The sequence below is a fragment of the Scatophagus argus genome, chromosome 14 (assembly GCF_020382885.2).
Source record: "Scatophagus argus isolate fScaArg1 chromosome 14, fScaArg1.pri, whole genome shotgun sequence".
NCBI lineage: Eukaryota > Metazoa > Chordata > Actinopteri > Scatophagidae > Scatophagus > Scatophagus argus.
In genome coordinates, this window is record NC_058506.1 from 7,813,412 (window position 1) to 7,831,078 (window position 17,667).

At 40.2% G+C, this 17,667-nt stretch overlaps 1 protein-coding gene across 1 annotated transcript in view; it reads right to left on the bottom strand.

Moving 5' to 3' along the window:
- myo18aa (myosin XVIIIAa) overlaps window positions 1-17,667 on the bottom strand; it is a 54,599-nt gene that overhangs the window by 25,380 nt on the left and 11,552 nt on the right. The window contains exons 2-19 of the mRNA XM_046411326.1: window positions 16,045-16,132; window positions 15,533-15,639; window positions 15,269-15,445; window positions 14,915-15,125; window positions 14,627-14,769; window positions 14,313-14,413; window positions 14,085-14,148; window positions 13,015-13,159; window positions 10,470-10,640; window positions 9,481-9,571; window positions 8,886-9,078; window positions 6,957-7,043; window positions 5,207-5,345; window positions 4,172-4,331; window positions 3,830-4,016; window positions 2,627-2,852; window positions 2,337-2,446; window positions 1,132-1,197 (exon numbers count right to left, since the gene is read on the bottom strand). Coding sequence (XP_046267282.1) covers window positions 1,132-1,197; window positions 2,337-2,446; window positions 2,627-2,852; window positions 3,830-4,016; window positions 4,172-4,331; window positions 5,207-5,345; window positions 6,957-7,043; window positions 8,886-9,078; window positions 9,481-9,571; window positions 10,470-10,640; window positions 13,015-13,159; window positions 14,085-14,148; window positions 14,313-14,413; window positions 14,627-14,769; window positions 14,915-15,125; window positions 15,269-15,445; window positions 15,533-15,639; window positions 16,045-16,132 — 2,466 coding nt within the window. The remainder of the gene's footprint in view (window positions 1-1,131; window positions 1,198-2,336; window positions 2,447-2,626; window positions 2,853-3,829; window positions 4,017-4,171; window positions 4,332-5,206; window positions 5,346-6,956; window positions 7,044-8,885; window positions 9,079-9,480; window positions 9,572-10,469; window positions 10,641-13,014; window positions 13,160-14,084; window positions 14,149-14,312; window positions 14,414-14,626; window positions 14,770-14,914; window positions 15,126-15,268; window positions 15,446-15,532; window positions 15,640-16,044; window positions 16,133-17,667) is intronic.

Genomic DNA, 17,667 nt, shown 5'->3' on the forward strand with positions numbered 1-17,667 from the left:
AAATCAGATCACGTCACTGCCTGTCTGTACTTCAGAGGGATTAAGTGATGTGAATGCATTCCAGATATGATGGCAGCTAGCTATTAAAATGGATGGATGATGAACTGTCTCCTCTCAAGGTCTCTCTACACAAGTCCTAGTGCTTTCTAAATTATAATATGTGATCTGTTAACAAAGCAGAAGGTGGAAATGATTGAGCAGCTTCAGAGGGGGGCATCTGCAAACCAGTCGGAAGGAGTGACGCATCAAATGACTTCAGTGAATAATGCTCTTCAAATCGCTTAGTCTGGATGGGTAGAAGCTATTTGTTTTTCATCACCATCGGATGTGGCACTTTCTAAAATGTACACAGCAACGCCGGTTTTAGACGTGTGGCTGTCTCTAATGGCAGATTGTATCCTGTCGAGAGCTGAAACACTTAAACTGCTATACGGTTATTTGAGGCTGGTGTAATTGGCATGCAAGTGAGGCAGGTTGCTAGGAAGCCACAGGAACGCTTTGTGAATGGCCAACTGTGCTTGTCAACTTCTGAGTCCATTTCACACTCCAAAGTGCGGCACCATGTGAAGCTGCCTCCAAACCATTTTTGTGTCATGTGTTTTTAAAAGGACTCTGCACAGCGCACATATCTGGGAGCATAAGTTCCACTGTTTTAACGTTACTGTTTCTGTCGATTTCCTTCTTGGCTGATGGCCACTTTTTCAGCTGATAGGATTAGATCTCAGCGCGCCAGACATTGTTTACTGTGATAGCTTTACAACAGTCATGGTGAAAAACAAAAAGGGCCATCAGCTGCGAGAATTTGCTCTAATGACCTGAAAAGAAAGAGGGAATTAGGGTCACACAGTTGGGCAGGGAAGAGACATGCATCTCGGGTTGCCACTAGCTAAAAGAGTGGGAGAAGGGGTAAGGCTTGGCAACTCTCCAAAAGAGGATGACAAAACAAACCTCAGAGAGGGACGGATTTAATGAAAGACACACTCCCCCAGACAGCAAGTGTCTTTAAAAAGAATACAAGGATATGGCCATGTACTTAGCTTTAAGAGGAGTGATACTGGCAGCGATTCACAGCAAAGGTTTTTCTTCATATTAAAGCTGTTCATTTGTTTGAGATGTGGTGGTATTACTCACCCTACTCACACCCATGTGGTAGCTGCTCTTCTCCAAATCCAGGGACTCCAATAGCTCCTCCACAGCCTGGGTAAAGGCACACAGTCACACACATGCACACACACACACACACACACACACACACACTCGCTTAAGTCTTTCAACTGCTGGATCCAGTGGGAACTTGTACTGACACTGCAACACTTCAGTAGTCCACAGTTGTTCAGTGTCGTTTCCTCTCTTCTATCACATCAAATTCCTGGTTGGACTTTGTTTTGAAAATAAGTCAGTTAACATGGGTGCAAGCTCGACCACAAATCCATCTGCTCCTGGCTTATTCCTTATGGCCTCCCTCATAGTCATGGCCCTGCTGTAGCTTTGATTATATAAAATCTATGCAGAGGTATACCACTGGCCAGCCTGAAGCCTCTCCCTGTCCATCTATCAGCCTGTGTATATTGTAGACATATTGTTGTCTCAGCCTCTTCTCTCTACTTGAGCCTCCAGCCTGAAAGACCACATCTAGATTACACTAGGAGAGGTTTACTACGAGCACTGAGGGGCTTTTGTTTGCCCGTGTTTCCACAGAAACTCAGCCCTGGTGCACAGACACAGGGGAAAAGAGCTTTTCTCTTTCTTAACCCCATTCTTTCGCTCTCTCTCTCTCATTTCTCTCTAGAAACAAACTTTTGTATCCTTTTTCTCTCTACTGCACTTCAACTGGTTGCACTTTTTGCAGGGAACCAATGCACCAATGCACAGCACATCCTCACTGTTAGTGAACCTTTAGGAAGAAAACTCACAACTTCTTCTCAAGTTGTTTTTATTTATTTATTTATTTATTTAGCATTCACTGTCATAATCCATAAATCTAAAACAAGCTCTAAAGAGGTAAAGCATCCAAACTGTCAGTGCAACAGGAAGAAACCTTAATAGCCTGTTCCCAGTGCCTATATTACAAAAGATAAGTGTATCTACGTGAATACTTATTTTTGATTTAGAATGCAGTAAAATACCTTCAAAGGCACAAAACTGTTAAAACTGATAAGGTTAAGTTGATTAGATCATTACAATGGCTCTGATGAATGAGGGTTTATTTCTCTGTCAGTTGGCTGCTGACAAATCAGGGGCAGATGTAATGAAGCTGCCTCCTCACAACATTAATCTTGGCTGTGCATGGGCACAGGCGGAGCTGTGCATTTTTCCTCTCTCGCTGATTCACTTACTCTCTTCTCGTCCTTCACAATGTAATTCCTCCCGTGCTTCTTGGTGAGGTGCGGTGCCAGCACATCAAAGCGTCGCCGGAACTCAGAGAACACCATGTGATCCGGGTAACCTGCGAAGGTCGATATTGAATAACAACATTATATTCCGGCAGTGTTCAGTGTAATAGATATTTTTGGAAGGGGTTCTCACCAAGCAGATTTTTGTTAGTTCTATTTTTCAAACACATTTGGACAAGAAGACCTGAGTTTCTATGCCTGTCCCTTAGTATAGATTTATGCAGCTGCCTCACCTTGCCTGTAGATCCGAAGAGCATCTAGCAGCTTGGAGCCACGCAGCTGAGCGCGGAGCAGGGCTACATCCAGCTGCATTAAGCTGGGATCTCCTGGCTCCCCTTGAGCCTCACATTCTCCTCCTTTGAACAGGGATCCACTCAGAGCCTTAAGGGCATCTGCCTTGGGCAACATGCAGTGAACAAAGTGAATCCTGGACCTCCGCACCACATCAAGGAGAGCATCCTGGAAAAGACAGAGCAGGGTGGAGCACAGACCGGCACCAAATACATTATATCTTCCTCTATGTAATCAGTTGCTTAACTTCTTTACTTAAAACAACCAACTGCTATGCTGGACCTGACATGCACACCCGTTTCTTTATTCTGTATAATGCAAAAGCTTAATGTTGATTTCCATGTAAGACTAATGGCTTTCAGTTTTTACCAATTTGTATTGAGAAAAATATATTTTTGATTTCTTTTCTTTTCCAAAGGTCATGTTAGCTGTTGCGAGAAAGGACTATTATTTATTATTATTTATTACTATTATTTTTATTTATTTATTTTTTATTTACTTATTTATTGGCTGCTGCTACTTAAATTTCAGGCTGGGGAACAAACAGCCCAGTATTCCTCAGAATTATTATGCTGGATGAGTCCACACCACAAAGTTAACATTCTAATCCTAATATCACATCATAATAATTGATTTGGTGAAATAATGCCATGTGCAAACATTGTAGAAAAATGAGAGTTTTAAAAACAGCATAGCTTGTAGTTAAATTGGCTGTGAACATAAACTGGGGTTTTACAAAATCATCCAATAAAGATGCTTTTGTCAAGCAATAAGATTAAAAGCAAAACAGCTGCAGAACTGTTCTCATAGTACATTAATACCAGGCCTAATATAATTTTCAGATCTATCTAATCTGAGTGCAAGCCAATTACTGGCCTTGGTCCCATCCATTTCCTTTAAAAGTGCATTAAGCAATCTGTGACCACTATGAGGTTCAAAGTACACTATAATACAAATTCACAACTATGAGCATTGATAAACTCATAACATTCACCTGTCAAATTCCCCAGAAACCTGTTAGCAAACCGATTAACGAAGAAAGCTGTGGACTGACATGTTTATTCTCAGCATGCTGGCTAGTATGGGTAGACAAACACATGAAAACAAAGTTTGACTGACTGATTAGTTCTATCCTCTCCTCTCACCACTTGAAGCTTTATCTGGATGCACAAGGACTTCTTCTTGATAGCAGCCACCCCTGTGGTGAAGGTCTTCCTCATGCTAGTGGCCCGTCGCAAGGACAGCTGGGAAACACCTTCAAGGCCTGCAATGGAACCTGACAGAACAGTGGCTCCACCCACTCGGCTCATGAACAATGAGCTGATGATCTTTCTGCAAGAGACACACTCCTTTAGCCTTGTGAATTTCCACAGTGCGGGGCTAATAAAGGCCTAACAAAGGTCTTCCTTAAGATTTGTAGAAATCCACTTGAGTAATACTTCATGTCACAACCCCCAAAAAATAGTCCCTTCCTGTGTGATGCTTACTTCTGGGAGTCCTGCAGGAGGCTCATAGCATTGATGGAGGCAGGATTTTGCTTGGCATAGTTCAGCCACCCACAGGCATTGTACTCCACCCAGTCAGTTCCATGACTGTGGCCCAGCAGGAAATGATTTTCCTTTTCACTCTTCAAGAGGAAAGTGTGACCTGGTGTAAATGTTAAAGGTAGTGTGAGGTTCATGTGCAAAGACATGACAAAAATGATCAGAATTCTTCAGAAGAATTCAGGAAAATGTTTATACTGACTGTCAGAAGGGTTCAGAGTGAGACGATTTATCTTTTGGTGTGTACAGTCTGTCACAAACCTGCATAGATGTTACTCATCCAGTGATAATAAAATACAATCTGTGCTCAGACTAATTGTTAAAGGGACATATCTGTCTGTCCATGCAGTTTTAGTGTGAAATGTTCAAATTCACGGTACTGGAGTGTGAACTGTCTGACTCAAACGTGATGTGGTAGACTCTCAAAGATATCAGAGTGATAAACCAGAGAGAAATGCTGAAATATAAAAGAGAAAGAAAAGGCTGAAATGACATTTCGCCCATTATTTTTTAGTTCTACTAGAAGATTTATCATAAATTATGACCTTGACACCTAACAGTTGTTGCAGTTGTTAACAACATACATAGAAAGGATATAACTGACTTACCTACAGTATGATACTGATCAACATGTCAGAGCTTTGTGCACAATTTATTGCATCAACAAGAAGAGACCTCTCTTTGTGATATAATACGATTTAATATGACACAGCTCACTGAAGGACTGTGATCTAAAAAATAAAAATTATCACCATGCATCATCTGTGATCGCTATTGACATAAAGTCAATTATATTTTTGATTAAATATTAATATTAGCCTTATTATTTACAAGACTCACTGGAATTTTCAAATAAGAATTTTAGGTGCATGCACTGAAGTTATCAGGGGGTCGAGTAGAGAGTTTGCCATGCTTTGTATTAGCTTCAAGTCTGACTTTGTGTGTCTGTGTTTGTGGTTGTGTGCATCCTCTCCTTGCCTTTGCTCTCGCCCTCAGCAGGTCCATAGTAGCTAAACAGACGTCCCAACAGGGTTTCCTCTGATCCCCCAGGCTGCAGGGCCTCCTCTTCCATCAACCACAGCAGGCCACGTGCCTCGTCTGTTCGCACTGTCCGTACCTGTCACATTAACACGGATGCACATGCACACAAAGGTCCTTAGTGCAACGCTAGTGTGGACGCAAAAATGTTCTGTTCTACCTTATGTCCTTTGAGAACATTAGTACATGAGTATAAATGACTCACCAAAATGACTGCCCCGAATTTGTCTTATTTTTCGTTATACTGATTTGACCCTCTTTACTAATATGTCTTCAGTCTTTATTCTTTATCCACCTTCTGAAAGATTCTGAAACGTCCTGGCCTTTATGGTCAGTGTTACCTTCAGTACTGCCTGCTACTAAATATGAGTAAAGGCTGTGTGCTGGACTGTGTGAATGTATGTATGAGCCAGTTGTGACGGGCCTAGCAATAATAGGATCAGAAATTAAAGTTTCAAAAGCATTTTCAGTCTCTGTACCCTCCAGCAGTTGCTGCAATAATGGCATCATCAGTTTAGCTTTTCCTTCTGATCTAAATGGAAACAAAAAAAGAGTTCATGGCAGGGTGTAAGAGATTAAAAAGTAATACAATTAGTATTACAATTAGTGTGAACACAGAGAAGAAAATAAAAGCACTCCAGCAGCAATGATCATGGAATAAGTGTGTGGGTAAAGTTAATGTGTGTCTGCGTCCTTGATATGATATCAAACAGGTAAAAAGGGACTTTACTGGGCTATATTTTAAAACATTTCAAGAATCAAAAGACATATGTCTTTGTGCTTTGTTCAGAACGTTCAATGTTTAAATGATGCAGTCCTTGTCCAAAGACGTTTAGAATAAGCCACTATTGTCTTGTGGATGACAATAAGCTCCGCACTAAGGTAGCCAGCTTGGTTAGGATAGCTAATGGCTGAATCCACCCTGGGAGCACAAAACCAAAAACTGTTTCAGCAGCTATCAGGAAGTTACACTGGAGACATCCTTATCTGCAGTGCACACGACTCTGACTTCAAATACAACACAGAAGAGTATCAGTTGGGAGGAGACATGACAGCTATGGCGGCCAACACTGTTTGTGATAACTGACATCTGAGCCATAACAGGAGGAAACAAATATCTAGTAAACTGAAAGAGAAAAAAAAAATCTTTGATCAAAACCTTTTTTCATTCTAAGCAGCAGTTCTTTGGTGTTGACTTTAGAAATGACTTTGAGGAATCAGTGTTTTCTTTCCCTTTGGTTTTAGTGTGATGAACTACAGTTCACTGCTTCTGATGACATTTCTATTAGAATGTGGGCCCCTTATAAAGTAAAGCACTCAGACCAAACACTTTGGAATTATACTAAAGTGATGTATGACTCTCTAAACTCTGCCATCTTTGTTTCCATGGTGCAGATCACAGGCTGCAAAGGCCAAACATCGATTTTCTTTCTTGAAGTCAATTCGCTAACCTTTCTTTTCCTGCTCCTACCCTCTCTTTTAAACCTCTGCCAAACACCTTTCAATATTTAAAAAAGAAACCTTCTGATGCTAAAAGATTTTCTTCATTTGTGTTCAGAGATTACCATGTTAAAATAGATCATGAAAGGGATGCAAATCCTTAAGTGTTGTGAAAAGTATTCAAATGAAAGTCATTGTTGACTTGTACGTGAAAATTTTAACGCATTTAATACTGAAACATTGAACTTACCAGTGCTTGGCTGGAGGCTTGGTCTACCACTGCAACAGACAGAGATGTGCTGGGCTCTGTGTCATCTAAAGCAAGCTCTATGTTCTCCTGTGGGAAGACAGGCAGATTGACAAACACTTCAATGACTTGTGAAGATGCAAAACAAAAGAAAATTGTTGCTGTTATTGGGGATATTAATACTAAATGAGTAGAGAAATCTACTTAGAGTTTAAAAAGCCATTCAGTAATTGACATTTGTTTCAGCATGCAATGCTCCTCAGGGTGTTGGATTAAACACATTTTATCTTATCTTATCTTATCTTATCTTATCTTATCTTATCTTATATTATCTTATCCATGACCCTGAGACATCACCTCCACATGACTCTGCCTCTCATAAATGCGATTATCAACACTACTGGTGTAATCCATCACTGCAGCAGAGCTGTAATGATTAATACATATGATTCCAACTATTTTCAGACATTTAACAGACCAACTGATGGATTAAAAAAAATATATTTCTTTGATTAACTGATGATAAAAGTAGTTCAGCGGCTGCAGCTGAGTCCCAGGTACTGGGACCAGATGAGACAGTCCTTCAAGTACACTCACTGTGCCAGTCCTCCAAGTAATTTAAAATCCTGATTCACCTTTATCACGGTATATTTAGTGAAGGTGATGGGAAGATTTTTATGGATACAGAAATGAAAAAACAATGGCATATTAGATGCAAGAAAACTAAAAGCCACAACAAATCTATTATAATAACAAGAACGTTTGGCATTTACGAAGACTGTTTTTCCTATAGGTAAATGGAAACTATAAAAAATTTCATTACCGCTGCAGATAATAGCATTTCTGGTATAAAGTGGAAATAAATATACTAAATTACCTTCACCGGAGCAAAACAGGCATGCAGTAGCTCACAGTGACAAAGTGCAGGTAGCACAGGAAATGTGGGAAAGTGTTGGCAGTCCTAATAGTGTGGCCGTGACAGAAGCCAACGCTCGAGTTGACTTTGCATGTGAAGCAGCCTAAATGATTTTCATTCTCTGCTGTGGAAAGTCAGTAGGCAGAGGAAATAGAAAAAATATCCTCACAGTTTCAGCACTCACACCATTTAATTTGAAAATACTAGGCATGTTCCTGTTGTGTGTATCACAGTTTAACCTGCCTGTCTGATACTATGTACTGCTTTAAATGAGTTTGACCCAGTTTTCAATGACACTTCCACAGCTTCTTATATTTTCAAGATGCACCAACAAGAGAGAATTACACTCCACAGATTTATGCAATACTCATTTCACTCCAATTCCCTTTCCCCCCAGGCATGGGATGTGGGTGGGAATGTGGGTGGGAACGTGGGCGGGAAATCCCAGGATTCTTGTTCACAATATTCAAGGTAATATGCGCAGGATTTCTGCTTAACTTTAGTGTGCTACCAGCCAAGTTTCTGAGATTAGTGTGGGGACAGCAGTAATGGATAGATGCATTTATGTCAGTAATGAAAGAATATCTTTCATATTTATCCTTAAATTCTAATGGATGACTGTGCCCAGTTTTTTGTGGTCCAGCACTGCTTCAAGTCACAAGTGGGCAGAAGAAAAATAGCTCTTTCATCAGGGAGCAACACCGCTACTGTGCGGCTGGGTGTGTCTCCCAAAGGCGTTTGTGAGTGACTTTACTTTGATCTCAGCTGAAGAGGTGAAGACTGGCATCGCTAATGAGACGGTCTAACACATGAGCTCGGCTTGCCATTGCTTGTGACGGCTGGGAGGGAAGGTGTATCTGATATATGAACACATACACTATTGGAGCTGATATATCTGAGAGAGAGTAGCAGACAAAGGGAGAGAGAGGTAGAGAGAAAAAGGTAGGAGGAAGAAAGAGACAAATAAGAATGAGGCCATATGTATTCACAGCGGATAAAACTTCACATGTCCATACCTCTTTGTATCTCTCCAACTCCTGAACGAAGGTCCGCTGATAGAAGAGGGCATGCAGACGTTCTTGGGTGTAGTTGTGGCATAGGTCCTCAAAGGTTGCGCTGCACTCACGCCTAACCAGCCTGGGGTTTTGAAAGCCTGGTGTGTCCACAATGAGCAGAGAGCACAGGGAATGCTGGATGGATTTCAAGGCCCTGAAGCACACAGGGCAAACACACACATGTTCACAAGCATTAGTACTGTGATGCTGGAGGCAACATTTTATTGATTACATTCACTGCATGTAACCCCTAGCTTTGACCTTAGCTCTCTGCACAGAATTCCTAACTCTGACCCATATGCACATAATCCTAGTTCTATCCTATAACTCAAGCCCTTGTTAAAAGAGCTTCTTATGCTCCTACACTATCCATTAAAAAACAACATTATCTGTACAAGCATTATTTAAAACCCCCAAATTAGGAAAATGTATTTATATAAAGATGAACAAGGCATCTGCACATTTCCAGATGCATGTATTAAAGTGCAGCCAAAGAACAATAGCTTCAGTTTATCCCAGTACAGCTTCAATAAAGTAGTAGATCAAAAAAACTAACCGGTTTATTAAAGAAATAAGGATTGTGAAGAGTTCAGAGTAAAGCCCAGATGCCATGGCCTCTAAACACTCCATGGCTGTAGCCCTGGATCCTGGTATGAGAAGCAGCCAGACACAGAACAAATTAGAAATTTCATGACATTTCATGACAAGGCAGTTCACAACAGCATCGCCACTGACAAATAAAACACCGGAGCCAGTTAAATTACAAGAACAAGTGAGCTGTGCTCAAATAAAAAAATATCACATTTGCCTCTAAAAGGATGTACAATAACGTCATACTTGTGCATTTTATGCCCAAAAGCATAAAGTATTCAAACTGGGTCTGAATTTGTCGCTATAAAGCAGTGCCATTTGGGACTCAGGTGTTTCTGAATCGGTCAAATCAAACAGCACACACTCATGTCTGTGCCTAGCAGCAATGGCCACCTGTTAAGCTTTCCTAATTCATTCCACTATCACACAAAATAGTAGGCTTACGGTGCCAGAGGGGTATTTTCATGTGTGCATACACATCTATGACTGCATGTTCTTGTGCATGGGGAGATACAGGAAAGGTGAAACAGAGGTGAAATCTGTCCATCCTACTGTGACAGACTTTTAACTGTATTCTCATGCCCTTCAAAGTGTGTTGCAGTGTTGATGGAAGTCAGAGGACCTGTACATGTGTGGAAAATCAATGTGAGGCAATTATGATTTCAAGGACAGTGAATGAAGAGTAGATCAAAAATTGCTTGTTCCGACATAGTGTACGTACTTATCTGTCAATAGCAATTGAAAAGCTGTGGTATTCATTACTAAGATAAGCTTTACTTGTAGTACAGCATGCAATGAATGAGCAGGTAATGAGAGAGGCACACGTGTGTTTTCATGTGGGGCTGTGTGTGTGTGTGTGTGTGTGTGTGTGTGTGGGAGGGGGTGGGGGGCAGAGGGGGTGGCGGGGTGACTGAAGAGGCAAGAGTGTGTGGGTAAATGTGGGTTGTGGAGTACCTGCATCTGCTGTGCCATTTTCGTCAGAAGCCTGGCGAATGGAGCTGGTTCTGGGCAGGGTGCCCTTGGCCTGGTGCTTGAAGATGGAGGAGGAGAGCTCCTCCAGGGAACAGCCCAGCAGGTAGGCTGCCTTCTGGGCCCACTCATGACGTGCAAATTGTTTCCTGCCAGCTGAGACACGTGCATGAAAACCTCCATTAGCCCTTCTGCCAGCTAACCCAGACACACAGCTAGCCCTGTAGCTTTAGTGACAATCCTGTCTCTGACAGGGTAGGATTATGTGTCTGGTCAAGCTGACACCAACACAGCTGGTGAGGACATGCACTAAAAGCATGCTCAAAATGTTGGTGAATACATCTAACTTAAGTTGAAGAAAAGACATATGCACAACAACTTCAACAACTACTGGTTCATGTTCATAAAAGTCTATGAAGTTGGAGTGATAATTTGCCCCTTTTATTGCCTTGAGAATGAAAGCAAAACTTATCACTAAGGGACACAATTCATGTATTTACAGGAAGGACCTGCAATGGGAAACAGAAGCTTCTCTTTAATCTAGTGGCTTAGTGATGGAAACATGTAGATATGAGCGCAAACATCAGTTTTAATGCACCATGAACTGGTATCTTCTAAGACTTCAGAGAGAAACTGGGGAATTTCACACAAAGTAGTGGGCTCTATCTGTTTCATCAGCACTGCAGACGCCCCACATACTTTTCCTGACGATAAGCAGGATGGTTGTAAAGGCAAGTAAAGACATTGAAATATTTGCTTTGATAGATATTTGCCTTCATAATTATTTAAATTCTGATCAAACATCAAAAAGAGGAAATTGGGTTTTTCCAATATAACTGAATATTACTGAATCAAACATTAAAGAGTGCATGACTCTTAAAGATAATACTACAACTAAACTACCTACAGTATGTACAATATTTGCTCTTAAAAAGCATCTAGACTGACAGCCTAGTAAGTCTTTTTCTATCTATACTTATTAAATATAAGTACAATTTACAGAGAAAAGGAAGTTCATTTCATGTGGTCCCTTTAATTTGTTTTAGTGGATCAGAGATCAGTGCTGCCCTCTTGTGTTACACCATTGTACTACACTGCCAAAAAAAAAAAATACAAAACAAAACAGTATTTTATACAGCTTCATAATCTGCATCAATGACAAAACAAAAAATAAGTTCTGACAGAAAAATCCTTTTGCAATTAGAGTATGATAAGAGCATTTTCATTTTACAAATTAAATGTTCTCTAAGACAGGAAGATACATTGTAATTGCCATCAAGGTGTTGACTCTTGGTCATAATTTTTCTCCCATCATGCATTGTTTTGTCTCTTCATGAGAACTATTGCATGTTAATGGGAAGGCAGCAATATTAAGTCCATAAGTCAAACAGAAATTAGCAGATCAGAGTGGTTTCATGTCTGTACTCCCAGTAGCAGATTCTATGTGGGATGGTATTCATTAGAGAAAATTGTTAACTGTTAACTGATTTGCACCCTTAGTTTGACTTAAAATTCACACATTGGAGGTGCACTCTAAAGGGAGTTCAAATGAATAATATACTGAGAAGCCTTTTCCGATGGCAGACATCTAATTTTAAAATGAAAGTAAAATGCTGTGGGAGGAAAAAGCAAAAAAAAATAAAATTAAAAAAAAAATAAATAATAAAAATAAAAAACATAAAAAAAAATCAATCAGTCTCTCTTATGTTAAGTGCCATCACACGGTCAGCTTCAAGGACAGGAACAAATCCTCAAGCTTAAGAGGACTCCGGTGTTCCCATTAGTCCTGATGCATTCTCATGACAAAATAAAATGTTTGTCACAGTTTAAGGCCAAAATAAGACTGATGTTTTTCCATCCTTGAGCTGAAACAGTGTTTCCTGACAATTAAACTGGAAGTTTGCCAGTAGGATCAGCATCTGAAGCACAAACAGTTTTGTTTATTTGATATGAACATTCAGTAAGGATTAATAAGGTCAACCTGCCAAAGTTTTACATCTATTACACCAAGTACGATGTGTCACTTCACCTGCTGGATGTCCGCATAAACAGCAGCTATGAGTCAGCAGGTTAAAATGTGGCAAGGAAAAAGCAGTCAGTTTTCATATGGAACAGACACTGACACTTCTCTGTAATGACCATGAAAAATATCCTGGTTACCAGTGCAGTTACCTATTTTTTTTTTTTTTTTCTTATTTTTTTTGGTTTTAGGTCAGTGCAGATCAGTTAAACAGTTTCACAACCTGCACACTGTGCAACATCTTTTAAAGTGTAAATGCATAATTCATTCATGTGGATTACAGCTGTGTTGCATCACGCTGAAGATGTTCCTTACAGTGTGACAATGCAGTCTTGACATTTTTGAAATTATATGACGTGTTATTAAAATGGACATTTTTAAATCAGTCGTGATCCTTTGTATCTTTGTCACTTGTATTATTGTTTTATATTATGACTAACATTATCCATATGAAAAAAGAAAAATAAACCTATAGATTGAAAAACCATATCAGCTGGTGAGCAATCTTACCCTTGGTAGCACCTGCAGCCCCAAGATGGTAGATGGCCCCGAGGACGAGCCAGAAGGCCCTCTGCTCATCACCACTGATCCCCAGAACCTTCATGGCTGCTTGCAGCTTGGAAAACTGCTGGGAGGCCCGCTGCTTGTCCTCACTCTGTCAGATAGGACATATATTCACATTCCTTTTCAACCCATTAACAATTAAAACTCCTCTTATTATAAGTTAAAATAGGATAAGCAAAACTGTCTTTATCTGCAAATGTTCAGCGTAGTTGTTGATAAATAATACTGGATACTCTATCAGTTGGTGAGGTTCCACCATCTTTCAAAACACTCTTTCAGATCTATTCTCACATCTATTGTGAAAATGAAATTTTTGTATTTTTTGTCTGTTATGGGGCACCACAAATTCTGTAAAAGATGCTGCTTCACTGTCATAGTAACTAACAGATATTGACAAAAACCAAAAGCGACTTGATATTTTAGTAAGTAATGAGTTTAGTAAGTAAGTAATGACAACAAAGACTAAAATAATCCTTGTTCAGTCTCGTAATCCATCATGACAAATTATGGATGACAGTAGGTGAGTGCCATTGTGTTAGTGCATAAACTGTAGTAGTTATAAACTATATATGCCACTGTTTATACCTACCACTTACTTTTACTTTTATTTTATTGGTAGGTTTTTTACACAGCTTGAGTATTTTAAAAGTCCAGTGTTTAGGATTTAGTGGCATCTAGCACTGTGGCTGCAACCACCTGCATTCTTCTCATCTCACCCCCCGCCTCACTCAAGACTGAGTGATAAGAGTAGACCCTCTAAAAGTGTCTTCTAAATGCCATCAATTAGCTTACATAAAAGAGGTTGACTGCAGTTAGAAACTAATATTATAACCACTACAGCAATGGATTTTATCCTAATGATAAGGTTCACCACTGTCGTTGTTATAGTTGTGGTGTGGACTCTGCAATCCACAAACCTGCATTCATGTAAAACATCCATCTTTTTAAAAGGTAAACCAGTTATTTTTCCATTTCTGATCTTTCAAAGACAGGCCAATCTCCTGTAAGCGAGTCACCTTAGTCTGAGGCATGATTCTGAATGCATTGTTTTCAGCAAAGTGGTTGAGGTGCAGCTCAGTCCTGATGAAGAAATGAGAACACAGAAGACATTAACATCTCTCATGTCTATTAATGACTACATAATTAGAGTTAGGGTAGCAGCAATACATCATTACAACACATTTACATATTAATCCAGTGCAGAACAGTTGTGCATTGTGCATTTAATTAATATTAATCCTGACCTGAGGGAGCTGTCTACTCCGGCCATCAGGTAGTAAAAGACATTATAAGTGGACTCTCCTTCTGGTCTCCTTGTCACCCTCATCTTCTCTAGAAGCATGGTCTGCAAGGCCACAGCAGAACAGGACATTAACATGATAGACAATAACATTTATTAGAGCAAATGCACATAATAACAAAGCCTGCTGGAGTTTGGTGGAAATCTATAATTTATTACACACTGTCTGAGATCATAGCAGATATGCGTGAGTAGAAAATTCAGAAGTTGAGCACCAGTGCCCTAAGTAACTCAGTACATAAATGTCTTTATTTGTACCTGGATAGAGGCTGAAGTCACCAGGCCCGCCTGGTCAAAGTCCAAGGAAACAACATGGGAGAAGCGACTAGCATTCCCATTCATACAGGTAGAAGCGTTCCCAAATGCCTCTAAAACTGTGTAAACTGCCTGCCATTTCTCTGCTACAGACAACATAGACAAATAAAATCACAACAATCTCAACAATACATCAACAACAACATTATACAATGTTGTTTTTTTTTAATTATTTTTAATTACAATTATTTTTATTCCATATATATTGTGTTTGAAAGGATAAAAACTTACTGGAGAAGGTTTTGTTGGTGCTACCAGCAATGGTGAGCAGGTACTGAATGATGTGCTGACAGTTGGTCGTCTTGCCACTCCCACTCTTGCCCAGCAAGACAATGGACTGATCCTGACGAGTGGTCAGGAGGTTCCTATAGGCAGCTTGGGCCACACTGTAAATATGAGGGGCAGTGTCCTCCCTCCTGCAGCCTTTGAACATTTGCATCACCTGTAAAGTAGACAAAACAGACAGTGAAGGAGTAGGAAAAAAGACAAAGTCATAGAGTGGAGGATATACATATCAGTTACTTCATTCTGATTCTCATATTCTGCTATTCCACAACGTTATTATATGCACAGGCTGCAGCTTACCTTCTCGGAGTACATCGAGGGGGCGCTAATGGGGTTAATGACTACCATGTTGGGCCCAGCGTGGGTGTGCACCAGGTTACCACCATAACGCTGCCTCAGGGAGTGCATCACGCTCGACTCATTCAAATACTGCAGAGAGGCAAGGTCCTCCACTCGGTCAAACATCGGTGGGTTTGCCTAGAGTTCAAAGTCAGAAGCGGTCACGTACTCACCAAGCGTCGTCTGTAATTGATGTGGTTCAGAGTTGATTTGATGATTAAATACCTTCTCTACATCATCTTCATCCACATCCAATAATGATCCATCACTCTCCAGGCGGATTTTCACCTTTCCCTCTGGCAGACTGCCTGCCTCTGTCTTCAGGAGGGTTGCTGCATCACCACAAAATGTGTTGTTTATTTATCATGACATATGATCTTGACTTGAGTGCAAAAGCTTCATCTTATCTTACATGTCGGATAATGTGTGGCAATCTTTTAATAACGTCTAAGCTTCAATAAAACTAAACAAGCATTCAGTTTTGAAAGTGTGCTGAGTCTAATTACACACAGCCCGGGGTAAAATGGAGCACTCTAGTCAGGTGCCCTCTTTTAACATTAAAATATCAAAAGCATTCTCTGGGCTTCAAAAGCCCACCACTGTAGTTCAACAATCAAGTTCCCCGGAAACAGACACACCAGCTCTGACAGGACAATAAGCTGAAAATTTGCTTTAAAATATGAATATAGAGAAATGACACATGAACAAACATATTTAAATAGTCAAGCTTTACAAACCCAGGGAAAATCCATCCTTGTGGACAAGCCATACTTTTTCTGTGTTATACCAGGCTCTCTCTGCTGTTATCTGCTCCTCAGTCTTTCCCTGTTAGAACAGATTAACAATCAAGATGAGGAAAACTTCTATAATCAATACATGAACATGACAAGATGGAATCAATCAAAAATAGCTGTTGAATGATAAACAGTTAAATCTTCCACAAGGATCCTACAAATGACACTTTCACAAGCATGGATTAACATGCAGTTTACATTGACATGAGGCACAATATACAGGGAAGCCAGTTCCCCATCAGCTGAATCAAGTGTTTCTAGTGAGTCATGCATGGACACACTTCAGGTAAACTTGACTTGGACATGCAATTAATCTGATATAATAACACTAAGTATTATTATAACACTAGTATGTGTTTTCACTGTCTTTTCACCCTCTGGTTACAATGTGACCATCTAAGGAATGAGTTTTCAGTAATAACACAACAGCTAAGGCTATAGGGAAGGCAAAACCTGGTAGTGGGATTGCCTCACTAACTACTTAACCATTCCCCCACACACACTCCTTTACTAGCTCATCACACACGAAAACCATAAAACACACATCGGCCTGAAAGGCGGTGCGATGCAACCAGAACTACAATCAGAATATGTAGCCTTAGTCAGACCTTAGCTGCAGCTGAGTGTGCTGCCTGTAGGATGGCCACGGGGTCCTCAATGAGCTACAAATGGAGAAGGGAAGGAGCAAGAGTCAGCTGAGGAGTCAGTAGTTTTAGTAATGGAATTTAACAATCAAACATTACATTCTGCTGCAATTTCCACATGCGCAATCAAAAGCAAAGCAAACTGCAGCTTGGAGAAAAATGTTTATAAGGTCCCAAGTTGTTATGCGTCAGACGCAATACAAAACACTTCAGTAGTTCAACAAAGCAATAGTATGTCAAGCAAACAGTAGCAGAATACGTGAGTCATTCAAATAATTAATCATAATAAACTAGAAATGCATTGCAGAGATTATAAGGTGCATTCAAGAACTTCAAGTCCTGTCATATTACCAGTCACAGTTTACAAGATCAGTTGTACAAAGTATGGTATAACTCCAGAGCACCATGCAGCAATTTGTAAAATAATGTAATAGTCAGTGCGAATGAACTTAGCTAGAGATTGTAGTCCACGAGCACAAGGATATCATTTAATATGTCACACAAATATACTTCATCATTGCCAGCAATGCATTTCTTGCATTTGTCAAGTTACAGACACCCATTTGACAAGAATTTAGCAGAGTGCAAAGTATCTGAGAAACTGTTCTGTTCATTGTAAACTGAATGCAGCTAATACAATACTGACAAAGAAAGGCAGAGATTTCAGTCTGAGACTCCAGTACTCTACAGGTGAGGGAATGCATCAGGCTGTACCTGAGAGGTTTTGTGGCCCCTGGCACACTGGCCATGCAAACAGCAAACAGTCAGCATCCAAAGACCCACAGAGAAGCAAAAGCAGAGACACGGGACACAGTTTGAGACAACAGGAGATCAGAGCAAGGAGAAGGAATAAAAAGAAGCATCTTCCAGCACTCATCAAGCACTGCCAAAATAATCACAATGTGCATCATCACACAGTACA